The 24,459-nt window shown below is 48.0% G+C and overlaps 1 protein-coding gene across 3 annotated transcripts in view; it reads left to right on the top strand.

Annotated features, from left to right (window-relative positions):
- Positions 1 to 24,459, top strand: part of LOC122546929 (cholecystokinin receptor-like) — an 87,412-nt gene that overhangs the window by 20,444 nt on the left and 42,509 nt on the right. For 2 of the 3 annotated variants that reach the window (XM_087987815.1, XM_087987816.1), the window contains exon 2: positions 12,754 to 13,005. The exons of the other annotated variant lie outside the window; for it this stretch is intronic. In XM_087987815.1, coding sequence (XP_087843941.1) covers positions 12,754 to 13,005 — 252 coding nt within the window. The remainder of the gene's footprint in view (positions 1 to 12,753; positions 13,006 to 24,459) is intronic. 3 annotated transcript variants of the gene reach the window in all.

Below are 24,459 nucleotides of genomic sequence, written 5' to 3' on the forward strand. Positions count from 1 at the left end.
GTGCTGAGGGAGTGCCGCACTGTCAGAGGGTCAGTGCTGAGGGAGTACCGCACTGTCAGAGGGTCAGTGCTGAGGGAGCGCCGCACTGTCGGAGGGTCAGTGCTGAGGGAGTGGGCACTGTCAGAGGGTCAGTGCTGAGGGAGTGCCGCACTGTCAGAGGGTCAGTGCTGAGGGAGTGCCGCACTGTCGGAGGGTCAGTGCTGAGGGAGTGCCGCACTGTCGGAGGGTCAGTGCTGAGGGAGTGCCGCACTGTCGGAGGGTCAGTGCTGAGGGAGTGCCGCACTGTCGGAGGGTCAGTGCTGAGGGAGTGCCGCACTGTCGGAGGGTCAGTGCTGAGGGAGTGCCGCACTGTCGGAGGGTCAGTGCTGAGGGAGTGCCGCACTGTGGGAGGGTCAGTGCTGAGGGAGTGCCGCACTGTCGGAGGGTCAGTGCTGAGGGAGGACCTCACAGCTGTTGTTCATTTTGTGAAATAATCACATTAAGATTCCAGTTCCGATTGGAAAGGCGTATCTGTGTTTAAATGTCTGTGTTACCTGTTGGTGTAACATTCCAGGCTCTGTCTTTGTGCAGGGACTTACTCCTCACTGGCATTCTGGAGTGAACCGCCCTGTTTATAAAGGAACAGGTGGTGGAATTGTCCATCACTGATGTCTGGGTGAGAGGAGGGTCGTTCTAATAAGGGGGAGGGTGACGGGCACATTGCCAGCCTCCTGCGCCAACTGGTTTCTAGGTGATTTCATCAAAGCGCTTTCATATTTCAGTTGAGTATTGATAACACCTTGGAGCACCTGGGACTTAAACCCAAGCCCTCCTCGTCTAGGGGGAGGGATGCTGCCACTTTACCGCAAAAGTTCTCACACTTCTGACCATGAGACTATCAGAAATAGGGACAGAAGGAGGCTATTCAACCCCTTGTGCCTGCTCCCCCATTCAATAGTATCCTGGCTGATCCCACATTCCTCATGTCCACCTTCCTGCCCTTTCCCAGTAACCCTCGGTCCCCCGACTGATCGAGAATCTGTCTCAGCCTCAAATATCCACACGGACTCTGCCCCCACAGCTCTCTCTGTGACAAGGGGCTCCAAAGACTCTGAAACCTCACAGAGAGGAGACATTCCTCCCCATCTCAGTCTGAATTTGGTGCCTCTTTATTCTGAGGCTGTGCCCTCTGCTCCTAGATTCCCCTGTGAGGGGAAACATCGTCTCGCCCCGTTCAGAATCTGATATATGTTTCAATGAGGTCACCTCCCATTCTTCTCAACTCCAGTGATGATGTGGAGGTGCCGGTGTTGGACTGGGCTGGACAAGGTCAGAAGTCACACGACACCGGCCAGAGTCTGTGCTCCAACAGCTCCAATAATCCTGTTGGATATAACCCGGTGTCTGTGACATCTGACCCTAAACTCCTGTGAGTCGAGTCCCAACCTGTTTAACGTATACATTTATATAGCAGCCTTGTTGATATTGTTCCCAGGATGTGGCCTTCTCTGGCAAGGCCAACATTGTTGCCCATCTCTAACTGCCCTTTGAACTGAGTCAATCACTGGTCCATTTCAGGGCCAGCGCCATTGCTCTGGGACTGGAGTCACTTGGGCGCTAGACTGGTGAGGTTCGTCAGGTTTCCCTCACTCAGAGAATGAGTGAACCATCTCCATCACACACAGGAACAAAAGTAGGCCATTCAGCCCATCAAGTCTACTCTGGCATTCAATGAGATCATGGCTGATTTGGTCATCCTCAACTCCACTTTCCTGCGTTTTCCCAATAACCCTTGATTCCCTTCCTGATTAGAACTCTGTCTTTCTCAGCCTTGAATATACTCAATGACCTGGTCCTGACAGCCCTCTGCAGTAAAGAATTTCACAGGTTCACCCCCCCCACCCCGACAGAAGACATTCCTCCTCATCCCTGTCTTCAGTCGGTGACTCCTTCCTCTGAGCTGATGTTCCTCTAGACCTAGACTCTCCCACTTCCCCAGCAGCTTGTCTATGGTGCAGAGTAGCTGGTCCTGAGCTCAGCTGATGAGATACTAGCCCTGGCAGAGTGAGGCCGTTCAGAGTGAAGGTGAGCTCCGTCCTGAAGGTAGACTCAGATGGGGACACAGCTGTCCAGAGAGATGACAGCAGCACTAAACCGAACAAAAGCAGGAAGTCCTGGAGAAACTCAGTGTCTGACTGCGTCTGCGGAGAGAGAAACTGAGTTCACGTTTCAGGTTGATGAGCCTTCGTCAGGTGAATGAGTTTCACAGCAAAGGTTAGTCGATTCACAGCAGTACCATAGTGATTGAATGCTGAGTAACTACTGGGTTGGTAAATAGTGAAGAGAATAGCATTAGGGTTACAGAAGGATGTAGATGGTCTGATCAATGACAAATGGACTTCAATCCAAGTAAATGTGAGGTGATGCATTTAGACAGCTCAAGCAACACAAGGGAATATATAACAAATGGCAGCATCTTGGGGAGCACAGAGGATCAGAGGGACCTTGGTGTGTATGTCAAATGGACACTTAAGGTCGTGGGGCTGGTGGATGCAGTGGTCAAGAAGGCATTATGAAAGATTGGTCTTTATTAGTCAAGGTGTAGTGTTTAAGAGCAGGGAGGTGATGCTGGAACTGTATAAAACTTTAGTCAGACCACAGTGAGTGTACTGTGTGCAGTTCTGGAATTGCAGGAGGGGTGTGAGTGCACTGGAGAGGGTGCAGAGGGAGATTTACCAGGATGTTGCCTGGGCTGGAGACTTTCACTGATGAAGAGATTGGATAGAACATAGAACATTACAGCGCAGTACAGGCCCTTCGGCCCTCGATGTTGCACCGACCTGTCATACCAATCTGAAGCCCATCTAACCTACACTATTCCATGTACGTCCATATGCTTGTCCAATGACGACTTAAATGTACTTAAAGGTGGTGAATCTAGATTGGGGTTGTTTTCCTTAGAGTACAGGAGATTGAGAGGGACATGATTGAGATTTATAAAATAATGAGGGACATAGCTAGGAAGAAACATTTCCCCTTGATGGAGGGCTCAGTGACCAGGGTAGAGATTTAAGCTAAAGGGCAGGAGGTGTTCATCCAGAGGGTGGTGGGAATCTGGAACATCCTGCCTGTGGTGGGGGGGAGGAAGCAGAAACCCTGAGCATTTACAAAGTTGTTGTGGTTCTGTTCGCCGAGCTGGAAGTTTTTGTTGCAAACGTTTCGTCCCCTGGCTAGGCGACATCATCAGTGCTTGGGAGCCTCCTGCGAAGCGCTTCTTTGATGCTTCCTCCGGTGTTTATAGTGGTCTGTCCCGGCCGCTTCTGGTTGTCAGTTCAGCTGTCCGCTGTAGTGGTTGGTATATTGGGTCCAGGTCGATGTGTTTGTTGATGGAGTTTGTGGATGAATGCCATGCCTCTAGGAATTCCCTGGCTGTTCTCTGTCTGGCTTGCCCTATGATAGTAGTGTTGTCCCAGTCGATTTCATGTTGCTTGTTGTCTGCGTGTGTGGCTACTAAGGATAGCTGGTCGTGTCGTTTCGTGGCTAGTTGATGTTCATGTATGCGGATCGTTAGCTGTCTTCCTGTTTGTCCTATATAGTGTTTAGTGCAGTCCTTGCATGGTATTTTGTACACTACATTAGTTTTGCTCATGTTGGGTATCGGGTCCTTCGTTCTGGTGAGTTGTTGTCTGAGCGTGGCTGTTGGTTTGTGTGCCGTTATGAGTCCTAGGGGTCGCAGTAGTCTGGCTGTCAGTTCCGAGATGCTCCTGATGTATGGTAGTGTGGCTAGTCCTTTGGGTTGTGGTATGTCCTCGTTCCGTGGTCTTTCTCTTAGGCATCTGCTGATGAAGTTGCGCGGGTATCCGTTTTTGGCGAATACCTTGTATAGGTGTTCCTCTTCTTCTTTTTGCAGTCCTGGTGTACTGCAGTGTGTTGTGGCCCTTTTGAATAGTGTCCTGATGCAGCTTCGTTTGTGTGTGTTGGGGTGATTACTTTCATAGTTTAGGACTTGGTCTGTGTGTGTGGCTTTCCTGTATACTCTTGTAGTGAATTCACAACCAAAAGGGCTAGCCACACTACCATACATCAGGAGCATCTCAGAACTGACAGCCAGACTACTGCGACCCCTAGGACTCATAACAGCACACAAACCAACAGCCACGCTCAGACAACAACTCACCGGAACGAAGGACCCGATACCCAACATGAGCAAAACTAATGTAGTGTACAAAATACCATGCAAGGACTGCACTAAACACTATATAGGACAAACAGGAAGACAGCTAACAATCCGCATACATGAACATCAACTAGCCACGAAACGACACGACCAGCTATCCTTAGTAGCCACACACGCAGACAACAAGCAACATGAATTCGACTGGGATAACACTACTATCATAGGGCAAGCCAGACAGAGAACAGCCAGGGAATTCCTAGAGGCATGGCATTCATCCATAAACTCCATCAACAAACACATCGACCTGGACCCAATATACCAACCACTACAGCGGACAGCTGAAACTGACAACCGGAAGCGGCAGGGACAGACCACTATAAACACCGGAGGAAACACCACAGAAGCGCTTCGCAGGAGGCTCCCAAGCACTGATGATGTCACCTAGCCAGGGGACGAAACGTTTGCAACAAAAACTTCCAGCTCGGCGAACAGAACCACAGCAACGAGCACCCGAGCTACAAATCTTCGCACAAACTTTGAACATTTACAAAGTATTGAGATGACAAGGCTCATGGGTGAAGTGTGAGGAAACAGGCTTCGAATAGCTAGATGGCTGTTTCTGACTGGCACGGACTCATTGGGCCGAAAGGTATTTTCCTGTGCTGTAGATCTCTATGACTGTAACATTACAGCACAGGAACCTACCATTCAGCCCCTCGATTCCATGTTTCTGTTTCTGCTCCTCATGAGGCTCCTGTCAGCTCCTGGCCCTGACATCCCTTCATCACCATCTCCTTCCAATCCTTTCATCCCACGGCTTTATACAGCTTCCCCTTCAACACACTGACATTATTCTCCTTGACCACTCCCGATGTGAGTGGGATCTTCCTTTACTTCGCTGTCTGGGTGAAATCATTTCCCCTGAACCTCTGATTGGATTTATTGATGATTGTCTCAGGAATGCAGGAACAGGCCATTCAGCCCATTGAGCCAGCTCTGCTAGTCTAGATTACACCTGATCACCTCACTCCAAACCATACGTCTGTGTTAACAAGAGGAACTCGCTCGTTCCTGCGAGTAACTGGAAACCTGTCAATCTCAGCCTGAACCTTCCCAGTGAAGGAGCGTCCACAGTCTCTGGGGTCGGGAATTCTAAACACTCCCCACTGAACTCTTCATGAAGATGTTCCTCTTCATCGGAGTCCAACATAACCTCCTCCTTATATGGGACCGTGCCCCCTGGTTCTACACCCCAGAATCAGGGAAAACCTACCCTGTCAGGCGTAAAAACTTTATAAGTTTCTATGAAATCCTTATTCTTCTAATCTCGAGAGATGGTCCATTCTCCAAAATCTCTCCTCACAGGACACTCTCACCATCTCTGTCTGGTGAACCTCCTCTGCACCCCCTCCATGGTAAGTCTATCTCTCTTTAAGCAGGATGACCAAACCTTCCCACAGTCCTCCGGGTGCAACCCTGCCTGGGTTCAGTCAGACAATGACTGTTGAAAGGTCACAAATATCCTTCAACAATAGATTCCAGTAGTTTCTGTCTTCCTGTGTTCAGGCTAACAGGTCTGCAGGTGCCCGGCGTCTCTCTCCGTCCTTTCTTAAACAATGCTGTGACATTTCCAACCTTGCACTTGAGAGACACGTGTACTCGACTAGAGCTGGGGTGGGGTGGGGTGGGGGCATCGCCTGGAAATATCGGGGAGCAGATTTCAGCCTGAGCTGAGGAGGAACTTCTTCACCCAGAGGGTTGTGAATCTGTGGAATTCCCCGCCAAGTTCAGACTACCTCGCTGAATGTTTTTAAAGCTCAGATAGATAGACTTTTGAACAGTTAAGTAATTAAGGGATACGGTGAGAGGGCGGGGAAGTGGAGCTGAGGGCACGAAAAGATCAGCCATGATCTTATTGAATGGCAGGGCAGGCTCGATGGGCCGAACGGCCTCCTCCTGCTCCCGGCCTTTACAATCTTACGACACTTTCACCGAATGAAGTGGCTGTTGGCAGGTGGTTGATTCCGAATTCTTTGAACCCACATGCGCCTGGGATTTATCGATTTTCAGTCCCATTAATTTTATCCAAGGTGACCTTTTTACTAATATTCAATTCCATCTTTATTTTTACCATGTTGAAAATTAATTATTGCAGACAGAGCATTTGAGACATCCTCAATGAAGATAGCCACAATGTATTTATTTAGCTTTTTTATTATTACAGTTGTATTTTATAAACTCTCCCATTTCCATCTGTAATGGGCTGGCATTTATATGATTACTTGTTCATTCCCTGGACGTGGGTGTCACTGTCTGGGCCTAGCATTTATTGCTCGTCCCTAGTTACCCCTTGAGAAGATGGGGGTGAGCTGCCTTCTTGAACCGCTGCAATCCATGTGCTGTAGGTTGACCCACAATGCCCTCAGGGAGGGGAACTTGCAGGGCGTTGGGATCCCACGTACCTGTAGACCTTGTCCTCCTAGATAGAAGTGATAGAACACTGACCCTCCGACAATGCGGCACTCCCTCAGCACTGACCCTCCGACAATGCGGCACTCCCTCAGCACTGACCCTCCGACAGTGCGGCACTCCCTCAGCACTGACCCTCCGACAGTGCGGTGCTCCCTCAGCACTGACCCTCCGACAGTGCGGTGCTCCCTCAGCACTGACCCTCCGACAGTGCGGTGCTCCCTCAGCACTGACCCTCCGACAGTGTGGTGCTACCTCAATACAGATCCTCTGACAGTGCAGACCTCCCTTAACCCCCGCCCTGTGACAGTGCGGCATTCCCTCAGCACTGACCCTGCGACCATGGATATGTTGCTGACAGTGCAGAGTGTGGATGTGAATTATTTTAAGGTTAATTTTTATGTGTCAGTGCTGACTTTCAGAAGGAGTGATTTATTATGCCCCATCCTCTCCCTTCATTGCTCCAAAGCCTCTGATCTAATTTAGTGAGTTCCTCCTGTCAGGTTCAAATGGGTCCTGAAGAAGGGCTTATGCCCGAAACATCGATTCTCCTGTTCCTTGGATGCTGCCTGACCTGATGCGCTTTTCCAGCAACACATTTTCGGCTCTGATCTCCAGGATCTGCAGACCTCACTTTCTCCTCAAATGGGTTATGGTTCCACCATCTTGACTCTCTCTCCGTCTGGATCTCCCTTTGTCTCCATTAACTCTTTGATCAATCCCCTTCAATCTGCATTCTTTAATTCTTTGTCCTTTCCCCCCCCCATTGGGGACTGTTTCTCCTTGTTCCCTCTGTCCAGACCCCTCATGAATCTGAAAACCTTGATCAAATCTCCCCTCATCCTTCTGCCCTCCAAGGAGACAATCCCAGCATCTTCAGCCTGTTTTCACTTGGCGGGTGGCTCAGTGGTTAGCACTACTGCCTCGCAGCACCAGGGTCCCAGGTTCAATGCCGGCCTCATGTGACTGTCTGTGTGGATATTACACATTCTCCCCGTGTCTGCGTGGGTTTCCTCTGATTTCCTCCCACAATCCAAAGATGTGCAGGTTGGGTGAATTGGCCATGGGAAATTGCCCATAGTGTTAGGTGCATTAGTCAGAGGGAAATGGGTATGGGTGGGTGACTCTTCGGAGGGTCAGTGTGGACTGGTTGGGCCGAAGGGCCTGTTTCCACACTGTAGGGAATCTAATCTGAGCCCTCCTTTTGAACATGACTGCAGTTTCTGTCGCTTCACAGCTGCTACCTGACCTGCTGAGTATTTTGCAGCTTTTTCTGTGTCTCAGTGCAGGTTTCCCGATGCTACCCACACACGCTGAATAAATTGAAAACAACCTCCCTCTCTGTCAGTGACTCCTGTTGATTTCACTCCCCCGGCCCAGAAGCTATTTGCAGGAATGCTTTTAGTTGTGATTCATCCAGTTAGCGGAGGCACTCGGTGTGTAATTAAACTGTCGTTGGACTGATGGATGGAGCTGCGGAGATATTCATAACTGATACGAGAACAATCAGTGATGTCAGAATTCTTTGTCTTTCAGTGCTCTGTACATCAGAGAAATGTTCAAAACTTCTTTGCCATTTTTCTTACTGTTTCTTTCCCAGGATCAGTGTTAAACTGAAACACTGAGAGCATGTTGGGCCCTTGGTCATTGTTCAGTAGGCTTGTTTTCTGAGTGTTTCCCATTGCCCTGGTGATGTGCCAGGGGGAGGGGCAAGTGACACTGGGCAAGTCATCCTGAGCCCCAGGATGACAACCCGTCCATGCCTACCAGATATCTCAACCCAATCTAGTCCCACCTGCCAGCGCCCGGCCCATAACCCTCCAAACCCTTCCTATTCATACACCCATCCAAATGCCTCTTAAATGTTGCAATTGTACCAGCCTCCACCACATCCTCTGGCAGCTCATTCCATACACGTACCACCCTCTGCGTGAAAAAGTTGCCCTTTAGGTCTCTTTTATATCTTTCCCCTCTCACCCTAAACCTATGCCCTCTGGTTCTGGACTCCCCCACTTCAGGGAAAAAAATTTGTCTATTCATCTGTTCTGATGACATGGGTTAGATTCCAACATCTAGATGGGGACATTTCAATTCAGTGGAAATATGGGTTTAAAAGAATTAATAAGAACTATTGTCAGTTGCCAGAAAACCCATTTGGGTGACTAATGTTCCTTAAGGAGGGAAATCTACTGTCCTTACCCAGTCCAGTCCGGGCTATTTTCCCTGGAGCATAGGATATTGAGAGGTGATCTTACAGAGGTTTAATAAATTCATGAGGGGTGGGTGATAGACAAAGTTTTTTTCCCTTGGATAGGTGAGTCCAGAACTAGGGGGCATAGGTTTAGGGTGAGAGGGGAAAGATTTAAAAGGGACCTAAGGGGCAACAGAGGGTGGTGTGTGTATGGAATGAGCTGCCAGAGGATGTGGTGGAGGCTGGTACAATTACAACATTTAAAAGGCATTTGGATGGGTATATGAATAGGAAGGGTTTGGAGGGATATGGGCCGGGTGCTGGCAGGTGGGACTAGATTGGGTTGGGATATCTGGTCGGCATGGACGGGTTGGACCGAAGGGTCTGTTTCCGTGCTGTACATCTCTATGACTAACCATGTAACTCCAGACACACAGCAGTGTGCGTGACTCTTGTCTGGCCTCTGGTCAATCATAGAAACAGAGGAGCTAGGAGCAGCAGTGGGCCATTCGGCCCTCAAACCTGCCTTGCTATTTAATGTGGTCATGACTGATCATCCTAGTTAACCCCTCCCCCCATACTCCTTTAGCTCCAAGAGCTATACCTACCTGCTTTGTGAAAATACACAATGTTTTGGCTTCAGCTGTTGTATGTGGTGTTGAAGTGCACAGTGACTGAATGAATATAAAGCGAGATGCTTCTCAGTGCCTGATGGTTTGTGTGCACTGGTCCCACTGCTATGGGCTGGTGTGCTTTAACCCGAGCGAGTTGGAGTGAATTCTCGAAGCTGGAGGTAGAGGTTGTTCAATGAGGAGTGAGCTGGCATTGTGCCTGGTGCTGAGGACAGTGGGTAGATGGTGGGCAGAGGGAGATCAGAGTCGAGAGTGTGGTGCTGGAAAAGCACAGCAGGTCAGGCAGCATGTGAAGAGCAGGAGAGTCGACGTTTCGGGCAAAAGCCCTTAATCAGGAATGGACATCTCCTGCTCCTCAGATGCTGCCTGACCTGCTGCGCTTGTCCAACACCACACTCTCAGCTCTGATCTCCAGCATCTGCAGTCCTCACCGTCTCCTGGCAGAGGGAGATCAGTCTGACCAGCTCTGAGGAACAGGACATCAGAACATTGGATTCAGGAGCAGGATAAGGCCACTCTGCCCCTCGATCGTGCTGCACCATTTAACATGATGGTGGCTGACCTGATTGAGATTTCAATTCCATTTCCCTATGTTTTCCCAGAAGCTTTCACTGGATTAACTGTCAGCACTCGGTTAATATATTCCCGGCCGAGACTTCAGAATTCCAGATTCTGACCGGCAAGAAGTTCCCTCATCCATGTCTTAAAAGGGAAACTCTTTTTTTTCTTAAACCCTGCTCCCCCCCCCCCGATTCCAGGCTACCCCTCCCCATACCTGAGGAACCCTCCCAGATTGGCAGACTCTCCAACTTTGTCCCATCCCTCAGGATCTTAGATATTTTAATAACAACATCTCATATTCTTCTAAACCCCAGTGGATTCAGCCCAACCTCCTGAACAGTTCCCCAAGTCAGGCAGGAGTTCCCTGAAGTCTTGCTGTGACTGTCCAGGAGCTTGATTAGACTGTACCTGGAGTACTTTGTGCAATTCTGGTTCCTTTTCTCAGGAAAGATATGATTGCCATAAAGTAAATGCGATAGAGGTTCACCAGACTTGTTCCTGGGATCATGGGATTGTCCAAAGAAGAGGGGTTGGGTGAACTGGGGCCGTATTCTCCAGAGTTTCAGAGAATGAGAGATGATTTCACTGAAACCTACAAAATACTTATCGATATGCAGGTTGCATGTTCCCCCTGGTTCGGAGTCGAGATGAGAGAGCACAGTTTAAAAATAGGGGGATGTCATTTCGGATGGCGATAAGAATTGTTTTTACCCAGAGGGTTGTGAACCTTTGCAATTCTCTCTCCCTGAGAATGATTAAGATTGAGATTGTAGATTTCTGAGTATTGGTGGGATAAAGGGTTATGGGGATGGGCTGAGTAAAACCTATTGAAATGTCTGATCAGCCACAATGGTATTGAATGGTGGGGCAGGCTTGATGGGCTGAATGGCCAATTGCTGTTCCCATGACAAATGTGCAAAGAGAGGTCATTCTACAGCTCTGACTGTCACAGACAGAATGGGCTGAATGGCCTCATACCCCTCACAAAGATGCTTGACTGAGGGGCCAACAGCTCTGCATTGATGTGATTTTTGATCAGTTAGTGTCTCTGCCAACTGAGTGACATAAACAAACAGACAAGGAACAGGAGCAGGCCATTCGGCCCCTCGGGCCTGCTCCCCCATTGAGTACGATTCTGCCTGATTGGGGTTTTCAGCATGTCCTGTCCATGTGGAGACTGCGGAATGATATTCCTTTCATAAAGTCATCAAGAGGTGACACTCACATGAGCAGGATAGGGACGCGTTGCCCTACTGGGGAAATAACAGGCCTTTCAGTCCACCGACACAATTAATGTCCTGGAGGCCTGGGTTCAAATCCCACTGTGTCAGATTCACACTGCACTGTCGGAGGGTCAGTGCTGAGGGAGTGCCGCACTGTCAGAGGGTAAATGCTGAGGGAGTGGGCACTGTCAGAGGGTCAGTGCTGAGGGAGTGCTGCACTGTGGGAGGGTTAGTGCTGAGGGACTGCCGCACTGTCGGAGGGTCAGTGCTGACGGAGTGCCGCACTGTCGGAGGGTCAGTGCTGAGCAAGTACCGCACTGTTGGAGAGTCAGTGCTGAGGGAGTGCCGCACTGTCGGAGGGTCAGTGCTGAGGGAGTGCTGCACTGTCGGAGGGTCAGTGCTGAGGGAGTGCTGCACTGTCGGAGGGTCAGTGCTGAGGGAGTGCTGCACTGTTGGAGGGTCAGTGCTGAGGGAGTGCCGCACTGTTGGAGGGTCAGTGCTGAGGGAGTGCCGCACTGTGGGAGGGTCAGAGCTGAGGGAGTGACGGACTGTCTGACAGTCAGTGCTGAGGGAGTGCTGCACTGTCGGAGGGTCAGTGCTGAGGGACTGCCGCACTGTCAGAGAGTCAGTGCTGAGGGAGTGCCGCACTGTCGGAGAGTCAGTGTTAATTAAGGGATGAATCATGTGTAACTGGGATGTGGAGCAACATCTTCACTGAGAGGAGGTGAATGTTTCCAATGACCTCTTGCTGTGAAAGCTCAGTCCTTCAACATTAATAAGCCTAAGGTTGATGTGTTTCAGTCTGATTCTTCAGTTTGATGTGGATTGATTTATTCCTGTCACATGTACCAAGGTACATGTTACACAGGCAGATTGTCCTGTACGAGTGCATCAGAATGGCCAAGTGCGGAAAACAGTATTCCAGCTGTCGAGAAGGTGCAGTGAGAGATCAGAATTAACATATAAGAGGGCCATTCAAAACTCTGATAACAACAGGGAAGGAGTCGTTCTTGCATCTGTTGGTCCCTGTATTCAGAGTTTTATATCTTCTGTCCGACAGAAGTGGGTGGGACAGAGTGTAACGGCTCTTTAATTCGGTTGACAGCTTTACTAAACCAGAGGGTAGTATAGATGAGGTCGATGTGGGTTTCAGGTGGCAATGTAGTGTTCATGTTGGCATTCTGCCATGGTCTGGAACAGCACAGCAGTCTCAAGAGGCTGAATGGTCTCTGGTCCCAGGTTCCTGGGGCAATGATTGAGGAAGAGTTGGTCAATGGTTACCTCTGACAATGGGGAAAGCAGCACTATGCCTGGGATCTTGCTGTGCTTGCAGTTGGTTTCTGCAAATGAGGGTCAAGGTCAGGGTTGGGTTCACTGGGTAGCTGCAGGAGCTGGGAGGTAGTGGGTTTGGTGTTTGATGGTGAATTATCCCATTGGGCTGAGGAGGCTCTGTTAGCTTCCTGTCACTGTCTTCTGTTTAGAATGAGCTGTTTCATTCCTGGTCCTTGTCTGTCTTTGCAGACCTTGATTACACCGTCCGAATCCTTCTCTACTCGATCATCTTCCTCCTGAGTGTTTTCGGCAATACAATGGTTATTTTGGTGCTGATTCTCAACAAGAGATTGCGGACAGTCACCAACTCCTTCCTGCTCTCACTGGCCCTGAGTGACCTGATGGTGGCTGTTTTCTGTATGCCATTCACTCTCATCCCCAACCTGCTGGGAGACTTCATCTTTGGGCAGGCCATGTGTAAGATCACCGCGTATTTCATGGGTAAGCGACGGCTCACCTCTTAACCTGAGGGTGGGAGCAGGAATATAGACTTATCAGGGACTCACAGGGAATGTGTTTCTGTGTGTGTGAGTCTGTGTCTGTGTATGTCAGTTTGTATGCATCACTCTGTGTCACTGTGTTTGTGTGTATGTGCTCTGTGTGTGGGTGTATGTGTTTGTCTCTGGGTTTGTGTGTATGCCTCTGTGTGTCTGTCTATGTCTGTGTGTGTGTGTGTGTGTCTGTGTGCTCTGTGTGTGTGTGCTATGTGTGTCTCTGTGTGTATGTGTGTCTGTCTGTGTGCGCTGTGTGTCTGTGTATCTCTGTATGTGTGTATGTGTGTTTGTCTGTATCTGTGTGCTGTGTGTGTGCGTGCTGTGTGTGTCTATGTATGTGTGTCTGTGTGCGTGTTTGTGTGTGCTCTGTGTGTCTGTGTGTCTCTGTGTGTATGTGTGTCTGTCTGTGTGCTGTGTGTGTGTGTGCTCTGTATGTCTGTGTATCTCTGTATGTATGTAGGTGTGTCTGTCTGTGTCTGTGTGTGTGTGCTCTGTGTGCTCTGTGTGCTCTGTGTGCTCTGTGTGTATGTGTGTGTGTGAGTGTGTGCTGTCATGACGGTCAGATTGAAACCTTGCTTACTGGATCATATTTTGTTTGCCTTTATATTAACATGCTGGTCCCTCCCTGAAACACAAATACACAATGCTACGAATGTGTTTTTCACAATAAAACAGAAGTTTATTTCACAAAGCAAATGAAGATTAAAAAAAAAACATTTACATATAAATGAATTTGAAATATTTTGAAACAGTTGGCAGAACAAAACCATCTAAACAACACCGTCACTCTATAATATTCAAATACCAGAGAGATACCTTCGCTATCATATCTATCGGTTTTAATTCATGGTTTCTTTCAATTCCTGGTCTTGAGAGTTTGATATCCTCTTCTTTGATTATTCACACAACAAATTTAACCTTTACACACTCAAATAAAAACATTGTGCTGGAAAAGCTCAACAGGTCTAGCAACATATGTGGAGAGAGATCAAAGTTAACGTTTCCAGTTGAGTGACCCTTCCTCAGAGCTTAAACCTTCTTAGCTTCAAATAACTTTTTCATGGTTCTAACCAAACACCTCTGGTCTTGAATTTATAACTCAAACTCTTTCACTGAGTTGATCAATTGTTCTGAACTAACTGCTTTTACCAGGATGGTCTGTTCTTACATCTGATGTGAGCCAGCTCCCCTGCAGACTGCCTCCAAATCTTTCCAACATATTGTTCTTACACTGAACTTCAACCAGGAACTGAACCCAACACCTTTCCAGTTTATGGGTGTCTGCCTGAGCCAAAAAAAAACAATTCCTGACTCTCCAAATGAAAAGCAAGTAAATGCTGTTCTAATGCAAACCAACTCCATTGTCACTGCAGGAACTCTCACTCTGCTTAAAAAAATGGTTTCAGAAATTCTACCGAGTTAATAGTTAAATCCCTCTGTGATTGTGTGTGTGTGTGTGTGCGTGCCTGTGTGTGGGGAGTGTTTATGTGTGTCTCTGTATGTGTGAGTATTTGTGTCTGTGTGTTCACCTGTGTGTGGGGAGTGTGTGTATGTCTGTGTGTGTCTGTCTCTGAGTGTGTGTGAGTGTGAGTGTAAATGTGTATGTGTCTCTGTGCGGGTGTGTGTCTCTGTGCGGGTGTGTGTGTGTTTTTACTTGGGTGAAGGTCAGTGATTCCATGGGGGTTATGGTGAATTAAAGCCCATGCTGAGTCTCAGGAACGGGATCTGGGCCAGACCACACAGAACTGGCAGATTTCCTTCTTTCTGGAATATAGAGGAACCAATCAACTTCTGATAGTTCAACAGCTTCATGAGCTTTCCTTTATGATCAACACCTTCCTCAAATTCATAACTCCCTCAATAACAGCCTCAAACTCCCTCAATAACAGCCTCAAACTCCCCTCAATAACAGCCTCAAACTCCCTCAATAACAGCCTCAAACTCCCTCAATAACAGCCTCAAACTCCCCTCAATAACAGCCTTAAACTCCCCTCAATAACAGCCTCAATCTCCCTCAATAACAGCTTCAAACTCCCCACAATAACAGCCTCAAAGTCACCTCAATAACAGCCTCAAACCCTCATCAATAACAGCCTCAAACTCCCTCAATAACAGCCTCAAACTCCTTCAATAACAGCCTCAAACTCCCTCAATTACATCCTCAATCTCCCTCAATAACAGCCTCAAACTCCCCTCAATAACAGCCTCAAACTCCCTCAATTACAGCCTCAATCTCCCTCAATAACAGCCTTAAACTCCCTCAATCACAGCCTCAAACTCCCTCAATAACAGCCTCAAACTCCCCTCAATAACAGCTTCAAACTCCCCTCAATAACAGCCTCAAACTCCCTCAATAACAGCCTCAAACTCCCTCAATAACAGCCTCAAACTCCCTCAATAACAGCCTCAAACTCCCTCAATAACAGCCTCAAACTCCCCTCAATAACAGCCTCAAACTCCCTCAATTACAGCCTCAATCTCCCTCAATAACAGCCTCAAACACCTCAATAACAGCCTCAAACTCCCTCAATAACAGCCTCAAACTCCCTCAATAACAGCCTTAAACTCCCTCAATAACAGCCTCAAACTCCCTCAATAACAGCCTCAAACTCCCCTCAATAACAGCCTTAAACTCCCTCAATAACAGCCACAAACTCCCTCAATAACAGCCTCAAACTCCCCTCAATAACAGCCTCAAACTCCCCTCAATAATAGCCTCAAACTCCCTCAATAACAGCCTCAAACTCCCCTCAATAACAGCCTCAAACTCCCTCAATAACAGCCTTAAACTCCCTCAATAACAGCCTCAAACTCCCTCAATAACAGCCTCAAACTCCCCTCAATAACAGCCTTAAACTCCCTCAATAACAGCCTCAAACTCCCTCAATAACAGCCTCAAACTCCCCTCAATAACAGCCTCAAACTCCCTCAATAACAGTCTCAAACTCCCTCAATAACAGCCTCAAGCTCCCCTCAATAACAGCCTCAAACTCCCTCAATTACAGCCTCAAACTCCCTCAATAACAGCCTCAGACCCCCCTCAATTACAGCCTCAAACTCCCCTCAATAACAGCCTCAAACTCCCTCAATGACAGCCTCCAACTCCCCTCAATAACAGCCTCAAACTCCCTCAATAACAGCCTTAAATTCCCTCAATAACAGCCTCAAACTCCCTCAATAACAGCCTCAAACCCCCCTCAATCTCCCTCGATAACAACCTCAAACTCCCCTCAATTACAGCCTCAAACTCCCCTCAAAAACAGCCTTAAACTCCCTCAATAACAGCCTCAAACTCCCTCAATAACAGCCTCAAACTCCCCTCAATAACAGCCTCAAACTCCCTCAATAACAGCCTCAAACGCCCTCAATAACAGCCTCAAACTCCCCTCAATAACAGCCTCAAACTCCCTCGATAACAGCCTCAAACTCCCTCAATAACAGCCTCAAACTCCCCTCAAAAACAGCCTTAAACTCCCTCAATAACAGCCTCAAACTCGCGTCAATAACAGCCTCAAACTCCCTCAATAACAGCCTCAAACCCCCTCAATAACAGCCTCAAACGCCCTCAATAACAGCCTCAAACTCCCCTCAATAACAGCCTCAAACTCCCTCAATAACAGCCTCAAACGCCCTCAATAACAGCCTCAAACTCCCCTCAATAACAGCCTCAAACTCCCTCAATAACAGCCTCAAACTCCCTCAATAACAGCCTCAAACTCCCTCAATAACAGCCTCAAACTCCCCTCAATAACAGCCTCAAACTCCCTCAATAACACCCTCAAACTCCCCTCAATAACAGCCTCAAACTCCCTCAATAACAGCTTCAAACTCCCCACAATAACAGCCTCAAAGTCCCCTCAATAACAGCCTCAAACCCTCCTCAATAACAGCCTCAAACTCCCCTCAATAACAGCCTCAAACCCCCTCAATAACAGCCTCAAACTCCCCTCAATAACAGCCTCAATCTCCCTCAATAACAGCCTCAAACCCCCTCAATAACAGCCTTAAACTCCCCTCAATAACAGCGTCAAACTCCCCTCAATAACAGCGTCAAACCCCCCTCAATAACAGCGTCAAACTCCCCTCAATAACAGCCTCAAACTCCCCTCAATAACAGCCTCAAACTCCCTCGATAACAACCTCAAACTCTCCTCAATTACAGCCTCAAACCCCCCTCAATAACAGCCTCAAACTCCCTCAATAACAGCCTCAAACTCCCTCAATTACAGCCTCAAACTCCCTCGATAACAACCTCAAACCCCCCTCGATAACAGCCTCAAACTCCCTCGATAACAGCCTCAAACTCCCCTCAATAACAGCCTCAATCTCCCTCAATAACAGCCTCAAACTCCCCTCAATAACAGCCTTAAACTCCCTCAATAACAGCCACAAACTCCCTCAATAACAGCCTCAAACTCCCCTCAATAACAGCCTCAAACTCCCCTCAATAATAGCGTCAAACTCCCTCAATAACAGCCTCAAACTCTCCTCAATAACAGCCTCAAACTCCCTCAATAACAGCCTTAAACTCCCTCAATAACAGCCTCAAACTCCCTCAATAACAGCCTCAAACGCCCCTCAATAACAGCCTTAAACTCCCTCAATAACAGCCTCAAACTCCCTCAATAACAGCCTCAAACTCCCCTCAATAACAGCCTCAAACTCCCTCAATAACAGCCTCAAACTCCCTCAATAACAGCCTCAAACGCCCCTCAATAACAGCCTTAAACTCCCTCAATAACAGCCTCAAACTCCCTCAATAACAGCCTCAAACTCCCCTCAATAACAGCCTCAAACTCCCTCAATAACAGCCTCAAACTCCCTCAATGACAGCCTCCAACTCCCCTCAATAACAGCCTCAAACTCCCTCAATAACAGCCTTAAATTCCCTCAATAACAGCCTCAAACTCCCTCAATAACAGCCTCAAACCCCCCTCAATCTCCCTCGATAACAACCTCAAACTCCCCTCAATTACAGCCTCAAACTCCCCTCAAAAACAGCCTTAAACTCCCTCAATAACAGCCTCAAACTCCCTCAATAACAGCCTCAAACTCCCTCAATAACAGCCTCAAACTCCCCTCAATAACAGCCTCAAACTCCCTCAATAACAGCCTCAAACTCCCTCAATAACAGCCTCAAACTCCCCTCAATAACAGCCTCAAACTCCCTCGATAACAGCCTCAAACTCCCTCAATAACAGCCTCAAACTCCCCTCAAAAACAGCCTTAAACTCCCTCAATAACAGCCTCAAACTCGCGTCAATAACAGCCTCAAACTCCCTCAATAACAGCCTCAAACTCCCTCAATAACAGCCTCAAACGCCCTCAATAACAGCCTCAAACTCCCCTCAATAACAGCCTCAAACTCCCTCAATAACAGCCTCAAACGCCCTCAATAACAGCCTCAAACTCCCCTCAATAACAGCCTCAAACTCCCTCAATAACAGCCTCAAACTCCCTCAATAACAGCCTCAAACTCCCTCAATAACAGCCTCAAACTCCCTCAATAACACCCTCAAACTCCCCTCAATAACAGCCTCAAACTCCCTCAATAACAGCTTCAAACTCCCCACAATAACAGCCTCAAAGTCCCCTCAATAACAGCCTCAAACCCTCCTCAATAACAGCCTCAAACTCCCCTCAATAAAAGCCTCAAACCCCCTCAATAACAGCCTCAAACTCCCCTCAATAACAGCCTCAATCTCCCTCAATAACAGCCTCAAACCCCCTCAATAACAGCCTTAAACTCCCCTCAATAACAGCGTCAAACTCCCCTCAATAACAGCGTCAAACCCCCCTCAATAACAGCCTCAAACTCCCCTCAATAACAGCCTCAAACTCCCCTCAATAACAGCCTCAAACTCCCTCAATTACAGCCTCAAACTCCCTCGATAACAACCTCAAACCCCCCTCGATAACAGCCTCAAACTCCCTCGATAACAGCCTCAAACTCCCTCGATAACAACCTCAAACCCCCCTCGATAACAGCCTCAAACTCCCTCGATAACAGCTTCAAACCCCCTCAATAACAGCCTTAAACTCCCCTCAATAACAGCCTCAAACTCCCCTCAATAACAGCCTCAAACTCCCTCAATGACAGCCTCAAACCCCCCTCAATAACAGCCTCAAACTCCCTCGATAACAACCTCAAACCCCCCTCGATAACAGCCTCAAACTCCCTCAATAACAGCCTCAAACTCCCCTCAATAACAGCCTCAATCTCCCTCAATAACAGCCTCAAACCCCATCAAGAACAGCCTTAAACTCCCCTCAATAACAGCGTCAAACCCCCCTCAATAACAGCCTCAAACTCCCCTCAATAACAGCCTCAAACTCCCCTCAATAACAGCCTCAAACTCCCACAATAACAGCCTCAAACTCCCCTCAATAACAGCCTCAAACTCCCTCAATACCAGCCTCAAACTCCCTCGATAACAACCTCAAAGTCTCCTCAATAACTGCCTCAAACTCCCTCAATAACAGCCTCAAACTCCCCTCAATAACAGCCTCAAACTCCCCTCAATAACAGCCTCAAACTCCCCTCAATTACAGCCTCAAACTCCCTCAATAACAGCTTCAAACTCTCCTCAATAACAGCCTCAAACTCCCCTCAATAACAGCCTCAAACTCCCCTCAATAACAGCCTCAAACTCCCTCAATAACAGCCTCAAACTCCCCTCAATAACAGCCTCAAACTCCCTCAATAACAGCCTCAAACTCCCTCAATAACAGCCTCAAACTCCCTCAATAACAGCCTCAAACTCCCCTCAATAACAGCCTCAAACCCCCCTCAATAACAGCCTCAAACCCCCCTCAATAACAGCCTCAAACTCCCTCAATAACAGCCTCAAACTCCCTCAATAACAGCCTCAAACTCCCTCAATAACAGCCTCAAACTCCCCTCAATAACAGCCTCAAACTCCCTCAATAACAGCCTCAAACCCCCCTCAATCTCCCTCGATAACAACCTCAAACTCCCCTCAATTACAGCCTCAAACTCCCCTCAAAAACAGCCTTAAACTCCCTCAATAACAGCCTCAAACTCCCTCAATAACAGCCTCAAACTCCCTCAATAACAGCCTCAAACTCCCCTCAATAACAGCCTCAAACTCCCTCAATAACAGCCTGAAACTCCCTCAATAACAGCCTCAAACTCCCCTCAATAACAGCCTCAAACTCCCTCGATAACAGCCTCAAACTCCCTCAATAACAGCCTCAAACTCCCCTCAAAAACAGCCTTAAACTCCCTCAATAACAGCCTCAAACTCGCGTCAATAACAGCCTCAAACTCCCTCAATAACAGCCTCAAACTCCCTCAATAACAGCCTCAAACGCCCTCAATAACAGCCTCAAACTCCCCTCAATAACAGCCTCAAACTCCCTCAATAACAGCCTCAAACGCCCTCAATAACAGCCTCAAACTCCCCTCAATAACAGCCTCAAACTCCCTCAATAACAGCCTCAAACTCCCTCAATAACAGCCTCAAACCCCCTCAATAACAGCCTCAAACGCCCTCAATAACAGCCTCAAACTCCCCTCAATAACAGCCTCAAACTCCCTCAATAACAGCCTCAAACGCCCTCAATAACAGCCTCAAACTCCCCTCAATAACAGCCTCAAACTGCCTCAATAACAGCCTCAAACTCCCTCAATAACAGCCTCAAACTCCCTCAATAACAGCCTCAAACTCCCCTCAATAACAGCCTCAAACTCCCTCAATAACACCCTCAAACTCCCCTCAATAACAGCCTCAAACTCCCTCAATAACAGCTTCAAACTCCCCACAATAACAGCCTCAAAGTCCCCTCAATAACAGCCTCAAACCCTCCTCAATAACAGCCTCAAACTCCCCTCAATAACAGCCTCAAACCCCCTCAATAACAGCCTCAAACTCCCCTCAATAACAGCCTCAATCTCCCTCAATAACAGCCTCAAACCCCCTCAATAACAGCCTTAAACTCCCCTCAATAACAGCGTCAAACTCCCCTCAATAACAGCGTCAAACCCCCCTCAATAACAGCGTCAAACCCCCCTCAATAACAGCGTCAAACTCCCCTCAAAAACAGCCTTAAACTCCCTCAATAACAGCCTCAAACTCCCTCAATAACAGCCTCAAACTCCCTCAATAACAGCCTCAAACTCCCCTCAATAACAGCCTCAAACTCCCTCAATAACAGCCTCAAACTCCCTCAATAACAGCCTCAAACTCCCCTCAATAACAGCCTCAAACTCCCTCGATAACAGCCTCAAACTCCCTCAATAACAGCCTCAAACTCCCCTCAAAAACAGCCTTAAACTCCCTCAATAACAGCCTCAAACTCGCGTCAATAACAGCCTCAAACTCCCTCAATAACAGCCTCAAACTCCCTCAATAACAGCCTCAAACGCCCTCAATAACAGCCTCAAACTCCCCTCAATAACAGCCTCAAACTCCCTCAATAACAGCCTCAAACGCCCTCAATAACAGCCTCAAACTCCCCTCAATAACAGCCTCAAACTCCCTCAATAACAGCCTCAAACTCCCTCAATAACAGCCTCAAACTCCCTCAATAACAGCCTCAAACTCCCTCAATAACACCCTCAAACTCCCCTCAATAACAGCCTCAAACTCCCTCAATAACAGCTTCAAACTCCCCACAATAACAGCCTCAAAGTCCCCTCAATAACAGCCTCAAACCCTCCTCAATAACAGCCTCAAACTCCCCTCAATAAAAGCCTCAAACCCCCTCAATAACAGCCTCAAACTCCCCTCAATAACAGCCTCAATCTCCCTCAATAACAGCCTCAAACCCCCTCAATAACAGCCTTAAACTCCCCTCAATAACAGCGTCAAACTCCCCTCAATAACAGCGTCAAACCCCCCTCAATAACAGCCTCAAACTCCCCTCAATAACAGCCTCAAACTCCCCTCAATAACAGCCTCAAACTCCCTCAATTACAGCCTCAAACTCCCTCGATAACAACCTCAAACCCCCCTCGATAACAGCCTCAAACTCCCTCGATAACAGCCTCAAACTCCCTCGATAACAACCTCAAACCCCCCTCGATAACAGCCTCAAACTCCCTCGATAACAGCTTCAAACCCCCTCAATAACAGCCTTAAACTCCCCTCAATAACAGCCTCAAACTCCCCTCAATAACAGCCTCAAACTCCCTCAATGACAGCCTCAAACCCCCCTCAATAACAGCCTCAAACTCCCTCGATAACAACCTCAAACCCCCCTCGATAACAGCCTCAAACTCCCTCAATAACAGCCTCAAACTCCCCTCAATAACAGCCTCAATCTCCCTCAATAACAGCCTCAAACCCCATCAAGAACAGCCTTAAACTCCCCTCAATAACAGCGTCAAACCCCCCTCAATAACAGCCTCAAACTCCCCTCAATAACAGCCTCAAACTCCCCTCAATAACAGCCTCAAACTCCCACAATAACAGCCTCAAACTCCCCTCAATAACAGCCTCAAACTCCCTCAATACCAGCCTCAAACTCCCTCGATAACAACCTCAAAGTCTCCTCAATAACTGCCTCAAACTCCCTCAATAACAGCCTCAAACTCCCCTCAATAACAGCCTCAAACTCCCCTCAATAACAGCCTCAAACTCCCCTCAATTACAGCCTCAAACTCCCTCAATAACAGCTTCAAACTCTCCTCAATAACAGCCTCAAACTCCCCTCAATAACAGCCTCAAACTCCCCTCAATAACAGCCTCAAACTCCCTCAATAACAGCCTCAAACTCCCCTCAATAACAGCCTCAAACTCCCTCAATAACAGCCTCAAACTCCCTCAATAACAGCCTCAAACTCCCTCAATAACAGCCTCAAACTCCCCTCAATAACAGCCTCAAACCCCCCTCAATAACAGCCTCAAACCCCCCTCAATAACAGCCTCAAACTCCCTCAATAACAGCCTCAAACTCCCTCAATAACAGCCTCAAACTCCCTCAATAACAGCCTCAAACTCCCCTCAATAACAGCCTCAAACTCCCTCAATAACAGCCTCAAACCCCCCTCAATCTCCCTCGATAACAACCTCAAACTCCCCTCAATTACAGCCTCAAACTCCCCTCAAAAACAGCCTTAAACTCCCTCAATAACAGCCTCAAACTCCCTCAATAACAGCCTCAAACTCCCTCAATAACAGCCTCAAACTCCCCTCAATAACAGCCTCAAACTCCCTCAATAACAGCCTGAAACTCCCTCAATAACAGCCTCAAACTCCCCTCAATAACAGCCTCAAACTCCCTCGATAACAGCCTCAAACTCCCTCTATAACAGCCTCAAACTCCCCTCAAAAACAGCCTTAAACTCCCTCAATAACAGCCTCAAACTCGCGTCAATAACAGCCTCAAACTCCCTCAATAACAGCCTCAAACTCCCTCAATAACAGCCTCAAACGCCCTCAATAACAGCCTCAAACTCCCCTCAATAACAGCCTCAAACTCCCTCAATAACAGCCTCAAACGCCCTCAATAACAGCCTCAAACTCCCCTCAATAACAGCCTCAAACTCCCTCAATAACAGCCTCAAACTCCCTCAATAACAGCCTCAAACCCCCTCAATAACAGCCTCAAACGCCCTCAATAACAGCCTCAAACTCCCCTCAATAACAGCCTCAAACTCCCTCAATAACAGCCTCAAACGCCCTCAATAACAGCCTCAAACTCCCCTCAATAACAGCCTCAAACTCCCTCAATAACAGCCTCAAACTCCCTCAATAACAGCCTCAAACTCCCTCAATAACAGCCTCAAACTCCCCTCAATAACAGCCTCAAACTCCCTCAATAACACCCTCAAACTCCCCTCAATAACAGCCTCAAACTCCCTCAATAACAGCTTCAAACTCCCCACAATAACAGCCTCAAAGTCCCCTCAATAACAGCCTCACACCCTCCTCAATAACAGCCTCAAACTCCCCTCAATAACAGCCTCAAACCCCCTCAATAACAGCCTCAAACTCCCCTCAATAACAGCCTCAATCTCCCTCAATAACAGCCTCAAACCCCCTCAATAACAGCCTTAAACTCCCCTCAATAACAGCGTCAAACTCCCCTCAATAACAGCGTCAAACCCCCCTCAATAACAGCGTCAAACTCCCCTCAATAACAGCCTCAAACTCCCCTCAATAACAGCCTCAAACTCCCTCGATAACAACCTCAAACTCTCCAAAATTACAGCCTCAAACCCCCCTCAATAACAGCCTCAAACTCCCTCAATAACAGCCTCAAACTCCCTCAATTACAGCCTCAAACTCCCTCAATAACAGCCTCAAGCTCCCCTCAATAACAGCCTCAAACTCCCTCAATTACAGCCTCAAACTCCCTCAATAACAGCCTCAGACCCCCCTCAATTACAGCCTCAAACTCCCCTCAATAACAGCCTCAAACTCCCTCAATGACA

This window comes from Chiloscyllium plagiosum, unplaced genomic scaffold (assembly GCF_037043375.1).
Source record: "Chiloscyllium plagiosum isolate Xiang-an unplaced genomic scaffold, Cpla_swu_hap1 HiC_scaffold_6, whole genome shotgun sequence".
Classification (NCBI taxonomy): Eukaryota; Metazoa; Chordata; class Chondrichthyes; order Orectolobiformes; family Hemiscylliidae; genus Chiloscyllium; species Chiloscyllium plagiosum.